Source organism: Lycium barbarum, chromosome 7 (assembly GCF_019175385.1).
Source record: "Lycium barbarum isolate Lr01 chromosome 7, ASM1917538v2, whole genome shotgun sequence".
In the NCBI taxonomy this organism is placed as follows: Eukaryota; Viridiplantae; Streptophyta; class Magnoliopsida; order Solanales; family Solanaceae; genus Lycium; species Lycium barbarum.
In genome coordinates this window covers 28,223,782-28,241,478 of record NC_083343.1, presented here as the reverse complement: position 1 = coordinate 28,241,478, position 17,697 = coordinate 28,223,782, and the positions used below count along the sequence as shown (strand labels likewise).

General features: G+C 38.8%; 2 protein-coding genes across 7 annotated transcripts in view; one reads left to right on the top strand and one right to left on the bottom strand.

Annotated features, from left to right (window-relative positions):
- Positions 1–6,126, top strand: part of LOC132603341 (phosphoinositide phosphatase SAC3-like) — a 33,962-nt gene extending 27,836 nt beyond the window's left edge. The window contains exons 14-16 of the mRNA XM_060316363.1: positions 1,879–2,037; positions 3,098–3,230; positions 5,522–6,126. Of these exons, the coding sequence (XP_060172346.1) occupies positions 1,879–2,037; positions 3,098–3,230; positions 5,522–5,641 (412 nt within the window). The 3' untranslated portion in view covers positions 5,642–6,126. The remainder of the gene's footprint in view (positions 1–1,878; positions 2,038–3,097; positions 3,231–5,521) is intronic.
- Positions 6,127–8,565: 2,439 nt separating this feature from the next.
- LOC132603340 (uncharacterized) lies at positions 8,566–16,512 on the bottom strand. Of its 6 annotated transcripts, none has more exons than XR_009568172.1 (7): positions 16,343–16,512; positions 16,150–16,245; positions 10,484–10,606; positions 9,795–9,897; positions 9,459–9,700; positions 9,264–9,379; positions 8,566–8,742 (listed from the first exon to the last, which is right to left on the bottom strand). XR_009568172.1 is itself a non-coding variant. In XM_060316362.1 (6 exons), coding segments are annotated over exons 2-6 (564 nt in total). In that variant the 5' UTR covers position 16,245; positions 16,343–16,512; the 3' UTR covers positions 9,069–9,378. The 6 variants fall into 6 exon arrangements, 3 of the variants coding, with proteins under 3 accessions (XP_060172345.1, XP_060172344.1, XP_060172343.1); XR_009568171.1 differs by having other exon boundaries at positions 9,264–9,367; positions 16,343–16,511; XR_009568170.1 differs by having other exon boundaries at positions 9,264–9,700; positions 16,343–16,511.
- Between the last annotated feature and the right edge of the window lie 1,185 nt (positions 16,513–17,697).

Below are 17,697 nucleotides of genomic sequence, written 5' to 3'. Positions count from 1 at the left end.
TGTTTAAGAGCTCTAGGATCAAGTTTCCGAAAATTCCTAGTCTGAACCAACAGATTTGTGAAAGAAAATAATTCCTTGATACTAGACGGGGGTAGAGGAAGATGTTCAAGAACTCCGTTTAGATTTGAGAATATGTGGTTGTGAACAGAGGACTTTGGGGATGGCGGGTTGGTAGAGTAGTTACGATGTAGAAGGGTATCCTTCTTTCAGATTGCCAAAAAGCTAAACATGCTCAAGAAGGACATAGAAGTGTGGTACAAAGAGGTATTTGGGAAGGTAGAAGTGAGGATGAAGGAGATTATGACAAAGGTGGGGGTACTAGAAAGGCAGGAAAAGGTGAGGGAGGTGGGGAAAAGGGAGAGGGAGAGGAAAGAGGGTTTGAGAGGGAACTAGCGGCTTTATCATTAGCCCAAACTAGTTGGAAACAGAAGTCCAGGGCTATGTGGTTTTAAGAAGGGGACTAAAAAAAAAAAAGGGCAGCCCGGTGCACTAAGCTCCCGCTATGCGCGGGATCCGGGGAAGGGCCAGACCACAAGGGTCTATTGTACGCAGCCTTACCTTGAATTTCTGCAAGAGGCTGTTTCCACGGCTCGAACCCGTGACCTCCTGGTCACATGACAACAACTTTACCAGTTAAGAAGGGGGGGGGGGGGGGGGGGGGGGAAGGGGACTCATATACAAAATTCTTTCATGGGGTTGCAGTAGCAAACAAAAGGAGGAACTTCATAGAATCGATGGAGGTGGGTGGGTAGTGCACTGGGGGGAGGAAGGTGTGGAAGGGCTGGAGCAAGAGCCTTTGAAGACAATGTGTTCTGAAAAACTATATAAGCAACAGAAGGCCACTATCAATGAGGTTTGGTCCGTCCATGGGTGGAATCTCAACTTATAGGAGATTCTTGAATATAACTGAGAAATCACTAGAATTGCGGACTTCTACAACACAATCAACCCGTTCATAGGGGTCACTCAGAATGAAGACATGGTTTGGTGGTCGGGACACAACTCAGGCAGATTCTCCCCCAAAAGCTCCTATTAGGTGCTTAACTAGACAATATTATGACGAATTTTCGCCCTGGAAGCATATCTCGAAAGTAAAGATCCCCTGTAAAGTGGCATGTTTTGTTTGGCTAACCAGAAAGGCCTGCTTAACACAGGATAAAATTGAAATAAAAGAGGTCTACAACTCTGCTCTAGATGTCACTTACTTGAAAGAGAGCCGGAAACTAATAGTCACTTGTTCTTACATTGTACAACTTTGGGATATATTTCTAGCATTAGCAGGGATACACTGGTCATGCCAAATAACACCAAGGAAATGTTGTCATGCTGGAACAAAGGGAGAAGACTGTCTGCTCAGCAATATAGATGCGATTTAATTCGTGAATGCATATGGTGGACTGTATGGAAAGGAAGGAGCTCAAGTTGTTTTGAAGATAGGGATACATCAATCCAGGACACAAAATGAATTGTCTGCTGCTGTTTTATTTTTAGTGTAAGCAGGAATACACGGAAGATTCAGAAGCTATTCTAGGATCTTTGTAAGAAGATGGAAATTTCAGATGTATATTTTGGTACATTCCCCTTAGTTATGGCCATTGGCCAGAACAACTTTTGTTCATTTTGAATATACAAAATTGTTACCATCTCCGAATAGCTGTGTGTTGTCTTACCATTATTTCTGTGGTTAGTCGAAGTTCTGGTCTATGGATGCTATTTCTCACTGCATGCAAGTGAATATGCTACTTTTGAGAATCTAAATGAATTTAGATTTAGCATGAAATCTAGTTTAAGTAGCTGTTCTCCTAGTAAGCAAAAACCTCCATATACATCATTTTCTTACTTACCTTCTGCGCTACTTATTTATCTTTCTTTATGCAGGTATGCTCAAACAGTTCCTACAAGGCAACATTTTGTAGACATGCAAAGAGATCGATCCCTTGAACAACAATATACAGATGCATATGACTACTCCAACTTTGTTGACTTAGATTGGTTGTCTTCTTCTGGGAATTCCTGTGAGGATGAGCTATTGGACAGGTAATTGATTGAGGACACTAAGACTTATATTTCATGCTTTGTCGATAATAGGGTTAAGCTGAACATTAGATCTGAGATATTTTCTTTCTTACGACATATTTTGTTGAGATTTATATTCTCTCAAGCTCTGTTGGCTTTAGAGTCTTGGGACTAAATCACTGCTTATGCCATTTTAAAATCCGATTCCTTTATTGAAGCGAAGTTTGTTTATGTATTTATCTCCCATCAACTCAACTAGCTGAGATGTGAGACACTTTGCACTTAGGTCATTCCAGGTTCTAAAATTTTCCATAATCTTCCATGTAACTCTTAGGTCTTGAGAATCCAAGTTATCTATTAATTGATATTTCTTTTAGTATGCTTTTTTTTATTTTTTTATTTTTTATGACCGAGTAATCCGTTGGGGCAAACCCTTAGGACCAACTGCAGCCTTCAAAACTAAGGGATACGGCTCGTCGCTCTACCCTTCTCTACTTAAGTACCACGCTTGCGGCTTAGGGCTCGAACCTATGACCTAAGTCACAAGTCCCTCAACCTTTGCTTCTTGAACTAAGCCTTCGGGGCCAAAGTTTTTAGTATGATTTTCTTTTCATTTTAACTTTTTTTAATTCTGGTCGTTAATTTTGTAAGACTCAAGTGTTATGCGGTGAAATTAATTTCCTGTAAAATTGGAGATCAAATTGCTTTAAAGTTCTCAAACCTGCTATCACTTTTAGTACTCTGTGGAATTCGTAGGTTTCCTTTATGCCTTGAATTTTCTTGGATTTTGTGTAATGTACGCTGGTCATGCTCTGTCAGTTGACTATGTTGTGACCAGTCTTCCTGTGCCAAACTCTTTTCTTTTCTTGGTTTAAAAAGATATCTTCAAATGAATATTCTGGTGATATCTGTTTTTTGAAGTGGTTTTAATCTTGATGGTTGTGTAGGACTAAGACTCTTCCTTTTCGTGTTCTCTGTGATCTTTATTTTCTCATAATGGTGTCGTCAAGTTGCTGTTTCCGTAATCCTGAACTGCAGGAAGAATAATAAACAATGTTGTTTGTGCTTTCTATTGGTGCAGGTCTCTGTTCACAAACTCCCCAATAGGTGGGCTGTCATCAGAGAATGTTGTCAGTGACATAGTAGGGGAAACAACCCCTCTCTCCAGTGAAGGCGGATGTGGCATGAATGTTGGTATTTCAGTTACTTCACAAGTAAGGCTTTACCACTTTCTTAAAATTTAGATTTTGCCAAACCACTCAAGTGATGTTCTTGGGTGCTATTTCATAACACCGAAAAAAAGATTACATGAGGAGTTGCTTAAAGAAGCCTTTGTCTCCAGTGTTGCATTGAGGAATGAGTAAAACCTATCCCTATGCAAAAATTATAATTAACTAAGTGAGGAGGACTTCTCCTTTAAAAGATGTATGCATTTGAGCTTTCAAAAAAGATCTAACTAAATGTTAGAATCTATATATTGACGGAAGCAACATTCATCCAGGTTCAAAAGAAAATCTACCTTCCTTCACTCGAGTCCTTAAATTTGGCAATCCATTTCCATCATTCTTCAATGGTAGCTTTAACTTATCTAGGCAAATTTATATCCTCAGCGAAGAATGAATTCTAGTTCTTCTGCTCCCCCAAATTTGCAAGTCGGTCCTCCATAAACTTAGCCTCCCTGTAACAGTGAGTAAAAGAAAATTGCCTTGCATCCTCATTTGTTGTACCTCCCCGAAGTCTTGTATCTGCCATGATGCTTTAATTTCCTTCTTGATCATTTGTGTTATCAAAAGTGAATCAGATTCCACTCTTACCTTGTGATAGCTATTGTCAAGACACCACAGTTGTCCTATCTTCAAGGCTTGGACCTCAGCTTTATCGTTACTGCAGCAGCTATTATGAGCAGTGAATACCATCACCAAGTGTCCACTGTGATTTCTAAGTACGCCAACACCCTCTGCACTTCCTGGATTGCCCTTACGACAGCTATCAACATTCAGCTTCAATCCATTGTAGCTTGGTTTAGTCCATCTTACCAACTTGATATCCAGAATAGGTCTAATTTTGTTACACCTGTGCACATAGATCTGACTATGAACTAGAAAGATCTAAAGAAGGAAACTGTGAGTTAAGCAAAAGTTACATCAAATTGGAAACTTTATCTATAACTCTACTAGTCAAACTTCTGATTCCGTAACTGATGGTGCAAATTGCAAAAACAGCTCATGAACTTTGTTGTCAAGTTTAGTCAGCCAGCACCTCAGAACATTAGTTCTGATATTTCCACCTGAAAAGATAATACCACAAGAATTTGAAAAATAATTCCATATGTGGCCATTTTCCCTTCACAGAAAGATGGTTGATAGCTACCACATTACAGGTTTTTATTGTGGTTCTATGATTAGATGAATGACATTATTTGGCAATTGGCGGTTCATATTAGACACCTTCTGTCTTTCCTGGTTTACCCTAGAAAATTACATGACTGACGGCTGATGACCATCAAATCTTGTCTTTGCTTCTCGAAGCTCTTGAGGAATATGGTTAAATGGTGAACCATATCTTCTTTAAAAAAAAAAAATGATTCATATTGCTAAAGACTTAAGTGTAGAAAACACATGTACCTGTGGCATGTTACCGTGTATATAGTGTTGGTTGGACCACGAATCCAGATCAAGTGGATGCTTCAACTAGAACTTCACTAACAAGGCTGTCACCATCACTTATAATGGAAGTAACAATGTAGGTTTCAGATTGGCGATAACCATTAATATAACTAATAATGTGATAATCCAATAAAATTGAGTATTATAAGAGTCACAATTGTAGTAGGGATCATTAGTCTAGGAAAAAAAGGGATGGAGGACTAATGAGATACTTTTCCCAAGCTCGTCCTTTAAAAATAAAAGTTTCTTCACCTTCTTTGGACAAAAAAGATCCAATTTTATAAAGTTTGTTTACTGCAAATCTTGAATTTCGGTAGCTAGTTTTTTCACCTTCCTTTGGACAAAAAAGATCCAATTAATAAAGTTATTTGTCAACTGCAGGTCTTGAATTTCCGTAGCTAGTTTTGGTAACTGGGCAGCTACTAACAGAAAAGTTATAATAGAGCGTACCATTTGTAATGTGTCATAGACACTTGGCTAAGACTTTCTCAACTCCCTTGATCCTCCCTGTACATTTTCCGCACTCTCTTGGTGCTATTTTCATATAAAGAAAAAACACTGAATGTATTGATTGTAGTAAGCTCAGTTTGCTCACCACAAAGAAAAAGTCCTCTGAACAATCTTAGCAACTTTCCTTTGTGTGCTGGTTCATTAGTCACCTAACACATGATTGTAGTCGCTTCTGATTTGAAGTCATTTTTGACTGACTCAGTCTTTGTTTCTGGTAAAGTTGACAACACACTGTATTAACAATTCATGCTTAGTATATCTAAGTTACTGAACAGTGCTGCCTACCTTCTCTTTGCTTGATATTCAACTATAGAATTCACTGTCTGCAGGGAACAGAAAACGCTGGACCAGGGGCATCTTACAGTGATGCTCAGAACTGTGTAGTTGTCGAGGAAGTTTCAGATAGCTTTGTACGTTGGGTAAACTATGGAGAGACCCTGTGTCATTGAGCCTTTGAACATTTGTAATTCATGTCTTTCCCGTGATTCGTGTTGGTAAACGTGTCGGCGCCTTCAGCTCATTCTGTTACTGGCATGCCTCATGTTTGGAGAAGTGTCGCGTGGGAATCCTACGCAACATTTGTTGTATCAGCATTCTTTTTACATATCAAGCAAAACCATCTAGGCCTGCATTTATTTGATTGTGGAAAACGTCGGGTCTAGTCGGATACCATTAGTACATAGTCAACAGTTATAAGATTCTTTCTGGAACTCTTTTCATGTATTTTAGGTTCCAATGTTGTAAATAGACAGGTTTGACTTGCTAGAGCTCCATTCGGCCTATTTTAGGTCAATTTTTCATTTCAAACAAGTACTTCTATTGGAAGTGACATCTAATCGTGCAATAAGTTGTTAAAACAAATGTGCTACTTATATTTTCGTCATGGATTTCTGGCAGCAAGCTCGGATCTTGAAGCTTTTGAGTATTTGGTTGATTCTTTTCCTGGCGAACCATGCTTTGGGCATGGGCAAGTGGGTGTGACATAATGTATTTGGATTTCAATTATATGTTTCTTCCCAGTAGTTGCAATTAGGAATCATCAGTCTTAGCTCAGATAAAGATACTTCTCTTTCTCGAACTGATTTTGGGAGTCTTGTTTACTGTGCTACCACACTCAATGTAGAAGATAAAGATGCTCAAACCATTTATATAATTTAGCTGATGCATTTTCATTTGCTGTGCTAGATAAAATTGGCAAATAGCCATTATTTAGAGCGTTCATCAAAATTTACGTAGCGTTTCAAAATTATTCAAGCTGTTCATTAATGCAGAAGAAAATAATCTGAACAGAGATACACCTAGCTAAAACACGAAAATATTCTAGCCCAGTATGCTAGAGTTTGAAGTTTTTACATGTGAAATTTGAGGAGTTTGAAAATGTGATGGATTTGAACCGTCTCCTTTTCGGATTCCAAGATAGTATTACGAAGTTCTACTAGCAGTATGAACTTTCAAAAGTGAAATATAGCAAATTGTGCTGGAATTTTGAGTTCAGTTCTTGTTGGCTTTTTCTCCAATATTCTTCTTCAGCATGTAACAGACCTCAAATACAGAGACATTTCCACGGTACATTCACAATTCTTTTGTCAATTTTCATCATGTCAATGAACAAATTGGTCTACTCCTTGATAAATGTTTATCGGTATTTCTGTAAGAGCTTTTGAGTTAAGGGTGTGTTCGGTACGAAGGAAAATGTTTTCTAGAAAAATCTTACTTATTTTCTTATGTTCAGTACGCAAGCAAAAGATATTATCTTAAACACATTTGTATATAATTTAGGTAAATGGTGGGGGTGGGGGGTGGGGGGGTGGATAGGGGTGTGGATTGGTGGGAATAGTAGCTCCGGTGGTGAGGTGAAGATGAGGTGTGTTGGAGGGTATGGAAGATACAATCAATGTAGAATGCCACCTGTGGAACTAGTTTTCTTTACTCCCGTTAGGGAAATCATTTTCCTTACTTTTAAGGAACTATGTATAAGTAATGATATTGTCTAACATTAGGAATAAATCAGGTATATTAAACATAAACATCTTGTATATTCTGAAATATATGAAGTTACAATATCAGTTGGGAAAATTTAAAGGTATGTATATGGCATATGTATACACATTATAAACTATTTATACGTCTGGTAAATATTTTAGCATATATACGGTTTTTTTTTTTTTTTTTTTTTTACAGTAAGCCATATTGTATAATCTTAAGGAACAAATCAGGTATACTATTTGCATTTGAATTTCTAGTTCTTCAAACGCAGCACTTTGAAATATAAGAGTTTTGAGGCAAAACCTCATAAAAATCTAACTTATATGTATTTATAATGCAGTACGACGAAAATGATCTAAGTGAAGAAACTTGTAGTTCAAGAGGACAAAAGTGATGAAATTTGTACAAGTGAGGCCTTTTATGAATGGAAAAGAATCAAACAACTCCAGACCTCATATGCAAAAAAAAAAAAAAAAACCCTTTAGATCTCATGGTATGGGTTCACCTTGTTGAAGTTTTGTCCAAGCGCCATGTACCACTCGGCCAAAGTTCTCTTTGTATTCATAACCACAAAGACACCGAGCGGAAGTGTTGTTTGACGATGGCGAGAGGAAAAGGAGAAGAAGAGGAAAGGGGTGATGGACGATGGGCAGTAGTGGCGGTTTGAAAAGTGGAGAAGAATGAAGATGAAGAAAAGAGGAAGGAGGGCGGCTGCCGGTGGAGTTATGGTGGCAAATGGGGGGATAGGGACACATAAAAAAATGAGAACATGAGCACCCAAGAGTATGACCTAGTGGTCAATACAGTGAGTTGAGAACAGTGAAATCTCAAGTTCAAATCTCAGCAAAGACAAAAATACTAGGTGATTTCTTTCCATCTGTCATAGCCTTGGTGGATAGAGCTACCTGGTATCTGTTGCTGGTGGGAGGTATCCCGTGGAATTAGACGGCAAGCTGGTGCGGACACTGTGGTTATTAAAAAAAAAAAATGGAGAAGATCAAAGAAAAAAGAGGGACCCTCAAATAAGTAAAGAGTTGAGTCCTATCATTTTGAGGCATTTAAGAACTGAAAAAAAAGATAAAACTATCTTCAATCAACTAGTAGATCATCAACACGGGGCACATTAAATTTTCCAGATGAGTTGGGACAAGGGGCAACCCGCGTGCGATACCAATCCTACACCCCTTTAAACTTGTGTGCTTTAGCAAAAATAACAAAATGGAAAAAACTTTTGGGGGGCAGGGCGGGATCAAGTAGAAAACAGAAAACAAATGCTCATGGACCGGGTGGAAACTTTTTTTTTGGGGGGGGGGGGGGTTAAAGCCCACTCTGCCAGTCATCCTTAGAAGAAATGGCAGAGTGAAGATGCAAAGAAACACAACAATCATACAGTTAATTTAGAAGTGGCACTGAAACAAAAGCAGAAGTACGAATTTACAGTAGCAGCCGGAGACATAAGGAATTGAATGTGTAGAGAAGTAAAAGTGGGAAGCTTGTCATATGCAAGTTGGTCCAATCATGACTGTGCTATCACATTATGAAATTTCCAAACGTTGTCTAAGACCTGCAAATATTCATCATCACTCATAATGTGATAACCAGACAATGCATCTTTGTAATGATGAATTTTACTGCATCAATAAGTGATTCTAGAACAATCATTGGCTAAACACATTGTCCATGTCGAATGGAACTAGGTTGAGCAGTATGCAAAGGGTTTAATTTCTTATAAGACCTACTACAAGCATGAGCAAGTATTACTTTAACAGCAGCCTGTCATCTCAAGAAGATAGAACAATATATGGATGCATAATAAGTTGTTAAAACTGCCAACTAAAATTGCCAAATATGGAAGAAGAAATCTCTGAAAGTACGGCACCAGATAAAAAGTTCAGCGGAAACCCCTGATCATTAAAACTGAACGCTTGGAAAGGATAACCTCCATTGAAGGAAAAAAGGCAATAAAAAGTACATAGAACTACTTGAATCTTAATAAATGGAGTAATTAGATAAAAGAAATTGTTATACCAGAAACAAAACTACTCTTGCAAAGCTTGTGTAACAATGGCAAGAGATATTACTCACTTATTTTTCAATTTTTAAATTGGATTATGAACTCCCAAGTCTACTACGTAAACCAGAAGTGAAGCGTTCTTCTAGTACATGAGGAAAGATTATCATAGCATCACCTGGAAAAAGATCTAATATATCAAAGATAAACAATCTCAGCATCAAAAAGGTGAAAAGAAAAACTATTATAAAAAGATCATGTGCATTTACCAGCCACCTCCACCTCTTCTGTCTTGCAACTCCGCTTGCCTCTCCTCCTTCAATCTCTCTACAATTTGAAGAATATCTCGGTTATAGAAACGATCATGCACAAACTTCCTTTCTTCAGCTTGTATCTCCTTGATAGCACTTGGATATGGATTCAGAGGTGGTTTCTTCCCTTGAAGTCGAGCAATCTGCTTCAATCGAGAATATGCTTTCTTTTTCGCTTTTCTTTCTGCTCGATATTCCATCTATAGCAACAAAACGACAAAAGTTTTTAAAAGGGGGATCCTAGGAGAAGATTGAACTTCAATGAATTTAAATCTAGAAAGATGAGATACGTACATCAGCAACAGCCATAGCTTCCTCTTCACTGACCCCCTGTTCTTTTAACTCGAGCACTCGCCCCCCAAAAATTCGGGCTGGAGGAGGGTCAAATCCAGAAATTCTGTTATAAAGAAAATAACAATAAAACCTCGATTGCACAGAAACATTGAGAAATTTAACATGCCAGTTTCTCCAATAGGAAATCAATGATAAAACACTGATTCTATTCTCGACTGCACGACATAAGATGTGCTGAGACCTTAATGATTTTCAATTCCAAATATAGTATTTGTCACGTTAAGTAACTGGTTGTACCTTTCCCACGTTTATCTGGAATAGTTTTTCACTTTATTTGAAAATCGTAAATCCAACTTGAAGTTCATTTTAAAATTTGAAAAACAGCCTGTTTTCCAATTCACTTTTCACTTTTGAAGTTGTATTTAAGTACATTTAAGCATGAAGATTATTCCAAATATTCTTTGCAAAAATTATAACCAAACACAACTCCATCTTCAACTCCAACTCCAAAAATTCTATATAAAGTGAAAATTATTTGGAATCTATGGCCAAACGCCTATTAAAGTAAAAGGATAAAAAATACAACATGGCCTACACCTCAAGGATAGTTTACTATCAGAGCACTTATAAGGCTACTAGGAAGTCAAATAATACATACTAAAAGAAGCATAACAGGTTAGAGGCCATACTTAATAGCATCTTCGTGTTTAGATTCTGGGTGCTTCTGGAAGAACTTCTTGATGTAGACATCCTCAGGTAGACAGATAGGCTTCAGTTTGTTCTCAGCGCGAGGAAATGTTGCAGGTGGAGCCCTAAAAAACAAAAATGCCAAGGCATTACAGGCATATTTTCATATTCCAAGGCAGAACGAATACACATAACAATAACATGGATAATTCTAATCAAAATCATCCCAGAAAATTGTTGTGAATATAAATAATTTATGAGATAATAATAAAAAACACACTTGAACTATCACTTTTTTGCGAGCTTCACTCCCCAACTATCGGTTGTTCCCTTTTCCTACCTGAACTATCACCATCAATGTATAAAAACACACCTAAGTGACAGTTCAGGTAGGAAAAGGGAACAACTGATAGTTGGCCTAATCAGCTCCGAGATGTGTTTCAATACATAGATGGTAGCTCCGAGGTGTGTTTTAATACATAGATGGTGATAGTTCAGGTAGGAAACGGGAACAATTGATAGTTGGGGTGTGAAACTCGCGAAATATTTCAGGTGTGTTTTGACCATTAACTCTTATCGTTTCTATCAATACTATCGTGAACTTAAATTTACACATAAATGTGTAATGGGGTAAGCTTTCGGATGAGGTGATACACACATTTCAATATAGTATTAGAGCACGAAGAATCTCAAGTTCAAGTGTTGCGGAATGGAATTTGAGCTAAATCTACAACTAAAACTAACCTAAGCTAAGCTATACTAGATAGAGCTAAAGGATGATTTTCATTGATATCCTCTAAAATGGTTACACCAACAGAATATATACCAACGAACCCTAGCTAGCTAGTGGGCCTAAAAGAAACTATTTACAATAAGAATCCGGGTAAAATGCATAACTAGAGAACTACACTTAAGGGGTCTGATTATAATAAATGAAACTGGTGTCCTCCTTCCGAAAATCAACATTCCAGCAGCTATGTACTGCACCAATTGCACCCAGTACAACCACCCAAGCATTAGCTCATCTCCCATAATATAGCTCCCAAATTCATATTGCATCATTACTCTCTCCTTCAAACCACCCTTGTCCTCAAGGGTGATAAAATCACCGGGATCAAATGGAAATCCTGAAAAATCACCAACAATAAGATCTCTTTCCAACACCAGAAGACCTGTAACTTTAGCAGCAGTAGATTGCAATTGTCTAATTTTAGCAACATTAATCCACAGGCCTTCTGATGGTGAGTATTGCCAAAGTTGTTCAACAGTCACATTGTGATTAAAATTTGTACCATCACCCTTCATAGATGTGAACACTTAAGACATTTAATGCTTCTGACACTTTACTTCCCTTCCATAACGTCTCGGGGCCAAATGCAAGATAAAATCCCCCTAGATATTGGCACGCAGGCTTCGACAACGAGGGGTATAACTTCAAAAATTCAGCCACTTCAACTATAATTTCAACATCAATGTTACAGAACAACTTAGCAAAAAGACCCCGAACTTCAGCTTCAATACAATCAAGTGGTACTTGGCGCATATGACAGTTAGCAGATTCAAAAGAATGAAAATTCATACTCTGTCACTTCCAAACTAGGCATTCCGCTATTATTATCCTCAAAAGAATTACACTAGCCTTAAGTTAGCAAACATAACTGCTGTTTCGGCTTTAAGTCTCGCAATAGCTATAACAATAGCTATAACAACAGCTAAAGATGAAGCACCATTTGGTTCATCCCACTTTGGCATCAGTTTCCCATCAAATGTACAGGTAACGGTTCCAAAAAAGAAGCTCATCTCCACTAGCAAAGACTAGACCAGAACATAACCTGTTCAACTTAAGCAGTGGGCAAGAGAGTGACCTGCTACCCAGTATAGCACATTGCCCCATATTGTAAATCACAGTATCCTTTATCAAGCACAATAACTGATTGTCGCCAATATACTTTTCAACTTTTTCCAAGCTTTCAAAATTAGGAATGTAAAATATTGATTTTTCCATGCATAGAATGTTTACAATGGTGGTGTAGTATATAGCAAGAGCAAATATGAAAGGAGGAAAGTTCCATGGAAGCTTCCATTTCCGCTACTGGTCTATATAGTTTCCCAGGGTCCCAAGTCTTGGAAATTGTATCATGGAATGTCCAGTTCTGCAAAAAAACTTCTTATTACTTCTTTTTCTGCATAATGGACAGACTGAATATTTTGCAGATCATGTTGCCCACTTTCCTTTCCCACAAAGGCATCATTTGAAGATTCTAAGATTTCTACCAGTTTCCCAGCGTAGTTGACCTCTAAAATATTGGAGAACTCTTGCTCTCAGATGGAAATTGTAATCGATGGGTAGTTGAATTCCATTCATACTTTTCCAACAATGAAATCCGCTCACACTCCCCCAGCCGCACATGACCTCTATCTTCATAGAATTCAATAGTATGATTCATTCTTTGGGATTCATTCAATAGTATGAGCCGAGGGTCTTTCGGAAACAGCCTCCCTGTCTTCCGAGATAGGGGTATGGTCTGCGTACACTTTACCCTCCCCAGACCTCACATTGTGGGATTTCATTGGGTATGTTGTTGTTGTTGTTGATTCATTCTTTTCAAAAGAATGTCAGAATTTAATATGTTGATACTCAGACCCACACCAGAAAGAGCATTATATTTTAACACTTGAAAAGAGTGAATCTCAGTCGGCAACCAGAGGTCCAAGATGTTGTAACTCACAGTGGGTGAAAATTGGTCGAGAGAATAGGAGTGTAAAGTTGACACTCGTGGGTTCGGAGGTGATAGTGGTTGACATAGCTGCAAAGCTCGAGATATCCTTCATAGCCTGAGTTGCATAAAATTATCCCACTCCCCATATTCACATTGAATTAATCCCTTATTCTTTGTCACATCCTGCATCGTCGCCGAGAACCTTTTTCCAACATCTCTTCCACATTAGTTACTGAACTTTCAATGCCTTCACTTTGCCTTGATCCATTCTCATCCGAATCCTCTGTTTTCTTCACATCTGAAGTAGATTCAAAGGGCTGGTCAAATTTTGTAAGCCGAGGGTCCAAGGGAATTTATAGCTCAATTTCATTCCTAGTAGGAACGGCCTTCAGCTGGTCCTCCACGACTACAGTTTCAGCCATATGTAAGAAGGATGAAGGCTGGACATACGGGCAATAGACTTCTGATGGTTCACCCACAAAAGCAGAATCCTTCATGGGTTCATTTTCCTCCTTGAATACTGTTTTGCTTAGCACTGCAGTAACCTTAAAATTAACAACATCGCCATCTACAACCCATATTTAGAGGAGACACTCGTCCAATTGATCTTTAGACAGAATCTTAACCTCGTTAGTTATCACTGGCCAAAAATCAGCTAATAATGTAGTTTCATTCTTTTGAGAACATTCATCAAGCACCTGGTCCTCTTTATCCCCATTCTTTGGTTTCTTAGCATCTTGATCGAAAGTCTGAGCTGAACCTTTACACTTGAACTCGATGGAAATTAGTTGCTTCATCTCGATCTCAGTGGTAACAGCCTCTTCAGTTGGCGTTTTATCAAACAACTTATGCCCATATTCTATCTCTCCCTTGTCAGCTCTATTTTCCTCTATCCCATCTGCATTACCCTCCAAAGTTCTTAGAGAGCTTTCATCAAACACTTTCCCCACACTCTTTCCTAAACTTTCACCTTCATCACTATTTCTAGTATTGTATCATCATGGTAAGTATTGTCAATATCATTCTGCAAAACAAGGTCGGTACAGAATGGTAGACTCACCAATGGCATAGGCCGCGACTCAAGAGCGGGACACCTTTCCTTTCCAATGGTTCAGCTTCCGGAATCACAACATCAATAGAATTTCCAGCGATGGATACCCTGTAGCTTTTGGACATAACATCATCAATCACATCTCCTCTGTACATTCCTACCCTTCTTATGCCTGATATCCAACTTGGCATAAAATCATCAGTAACAGAGTTAAAACAGTCTGTTGATGTGGCATCAGCAAAGGCGGAGAGGTATGATCCCCTCCATGGTCCGGTTATTGCCATTCTCATGATAGAAGGTAACCCAATGTTACCCGATTGGAAACCCATTGTGTCGCCTCTGTTTGGAACCACTCCGGCAGTGCAAAAACTTGAAGAAGCTGCGCACAACTCCGACAGTCGGTAAGGAGGAAAGGATTGGTAACTAGCATATTCCGAAGGTTGCGCCCGAGTTTCAAACCTGGAGACGTATGGCGGAGCAACGTAGAATGGCCATGAGAATGAGGGCTGTGCGGATATCTCCGGTTCTAATCTCCAGTGAAAATTATGTCTCTCTAAGATTTCTCCACCACTGTGTCATATATGCGTTTGTTCCGGAGAGACTGATGAATGATACCCACTAAGTGCATACGCATTCGTTGGTGCACTCAAGGAAGACTTGAAATGCGGGTCTACTTGTTCCCTTATCACTTCCCAAGAATCTTTGATTTCTCTTAGTCGAGAAGAAAATCTCTCGGCCTGTCGATTTTGCCTTGAACTTATGCTAGAGAGTTGCAGAGCAAGCTTTTGCACCTTTTCTCTAATTTCCTCCATTTCGGAAGCCATTGATGAACACCCGAAGTTGCGAGGATTGTTGCTCTGATACCAAATGTTGCGGAATGGAATTTGAGCTAAATCTACAACTAAAACTAACCTAAGCTTAGCTATACTAGATAGAGCTAAAAGATGATTTTCATTGATATCCTCTAAGTGATTACACCAACAGAATATATACTAAAGAACCCTAGCTAGCAAATGGGCCTAAAAGAAACTATTACAATAAGAATCCAGGTAAAATGCATAACTAGAGAACTACACTTAAGGGGTCTGAATAGTAAATGAAACTGGCGTCCTCCTTCCGAAAATCAACATTCCAGCAGCTATGTACTGCACCAATTGCACCTGGTACAACCACCCAAGCATTAGCTCATCTCCCATAATATAGCTCCCAAATTCATATTGCATAATCAAGACTAGGTTTTTGGCTCTAGGAAAAAGCAAGCTGCACGTGGTGAATATAGATGAAACTGTCCATTTTCTAGCATTTTAAGCTTTTTAAATGGAGGGTGTCTACGATAATTTTCACAAAAATAAGTGGATTTCTTACTTATTTTCTTGTGTTCGGTACGTAATTAAAACATATTATCTTAAAAGAATTTCTATATAATAAATATAGACAAATACCATGAGAGGTAGGGGTGGTGAGGATGGGGGCTACGGGGTGGGATTGAAGACGACGTGTGTTGGAGGGTGGGACAGTGGCGAAGCTGGGATTTTCACTAAAGGGGTTCAAAATACGAAGAAGTAAACATGGGAAGAAGCCAAAGGGTTCAGCATCTAGTATATATACATGAAAAATAATTTTAACCATATATAAAAAATGTAATTTTCCGCCAAAGGCAGTTCGGATGAACCCCTAAGCCCTACCAGGCTACTACCAGGCTACGCCCTTGGTGGGGAGGATGCAATCAATGTTAAATATAACCTGTGAAACTTGTTTTCCCTACTTTCACTAAATTTTGACCAACCGAACATAGAAAAATTGAAAATTCCACCATACCAAACACACCCAGAGTTGAAGAAATGGGAGTGAAATAAAGAGAAAAGTGAATGAAGAAAAGAAAGAAGGAAGTACTGACTGCTCCATCGCTTTGAGCCAGACAGGTTCAGCCTTGGCCAAGCCTTTGACAAGCCTTCTTGTTCTGCTTAGCAAATCACCTTTCATAAACGACATCCTACCACAGATCCAAAATGCTGTTAAATCCATTGAATGATAAATTTGGAACTACTGATAAGGAATAGCAACTTAGAAGAAAGCTAATTATCTGTCACCTTTGATCCTGGAAATATGGTCTTTGCAGGTGCCAAGCCGGTAGTCGACGGAAAGCCAGTCGGGAACGTTCGGCTCACGGATGGTTTTGGGGACTTACAGGGACGAAGTGGGTGAATAACCACTTTACCATATGTTGACAAATATTAGCCACTGTTTTCAAAGTTATTGTAACATTTAGCCACTTTTTTGGTCCGTGAAAAAAAAACTACCAATTAAAATAACGGAACAAACGGTGCTAAGAAATTATTTATGGACTCTAATCCAAACATTTCTATTGGGAATTTTACCTCATGTCCTATAAAAATAGGGGACATATGTCACGTTCTTAGTCTTCAACTAAGCGCACGTGCGACACTTGACAACTTGCTCACGATCTTACACGACTTGCTCACGATCTTGCTATGCCAAATCAGCCTAAATTACTGCTTTTAGGATCACTAAGAGAATGGTAAATAAGGAAGACAAGGAATTTGTTAAAGGAAACTATTTGTGTTAGAAAAGACTTGATTGACTTTTGCTTGATGGTTTTTACAAATGAATGCCCTCTATTTATACTGCTCACCTAGGGACTAATATGTAAACAATAATTATTGCATAAGTCGCTACATATTTACAAAGAAGTCCTATTCTAGAAATCTCTACATAACTAGAGTGTTCCAAGGACTTTCCATGCAAATCCATGGAATTCTAGGGTCTTCCAAGGGATTTCTCCTTATGTCTCTAGAATCTTCTCATAATCTCAAGTCTGCCCTTGTCTTTGCCTGGCCTGGTTATCAATGATAGCCTCAATCTCCTAATCATGAGAGACGGTGATGGTAATTAGCACCCGACTCAACTGACCTCGACTGGGATCATCCTTGTCTTCATGGTATGGCTTGAGCATGCTGGCATGGAAGACGAGATGAATCTTAATATGAGGCGGTAACTCTAACTTATATGAGATCTTGCCCACCTTGACAACTATCCTAAATGGCCCCTCATACTTCTGTATCAGGTTCTGGTGCACGTCCTATAGTGCCTTAAACTGCTTCGGATTAAACTTCACTAAAACCATGTCCCCAACCTTATAATCTGTGGGACGACGCTTGCGGTCGGCAAACTTCTTCATCTTCTTTGCTGCTTTGTCCAAGTAGGACTTAGCAGTGTCAAGCTGCTCCTCGAACCCTTTGGCCATATAGTAAGCCCCCAAACTCTTCCCCTCAAAAGTTGTCGGTAGTGAATGTGGAGTTTGTGGCTATTGGCCTGTGGCTAGCTCAAATGGTGTCCGTCCCGTGGACTCACTCCGTTGTAGGTTATAAGAGAATTAGGCTATGTCTCAGAGCCTTGCCCAATCCTTCTAATATGCACTCACATA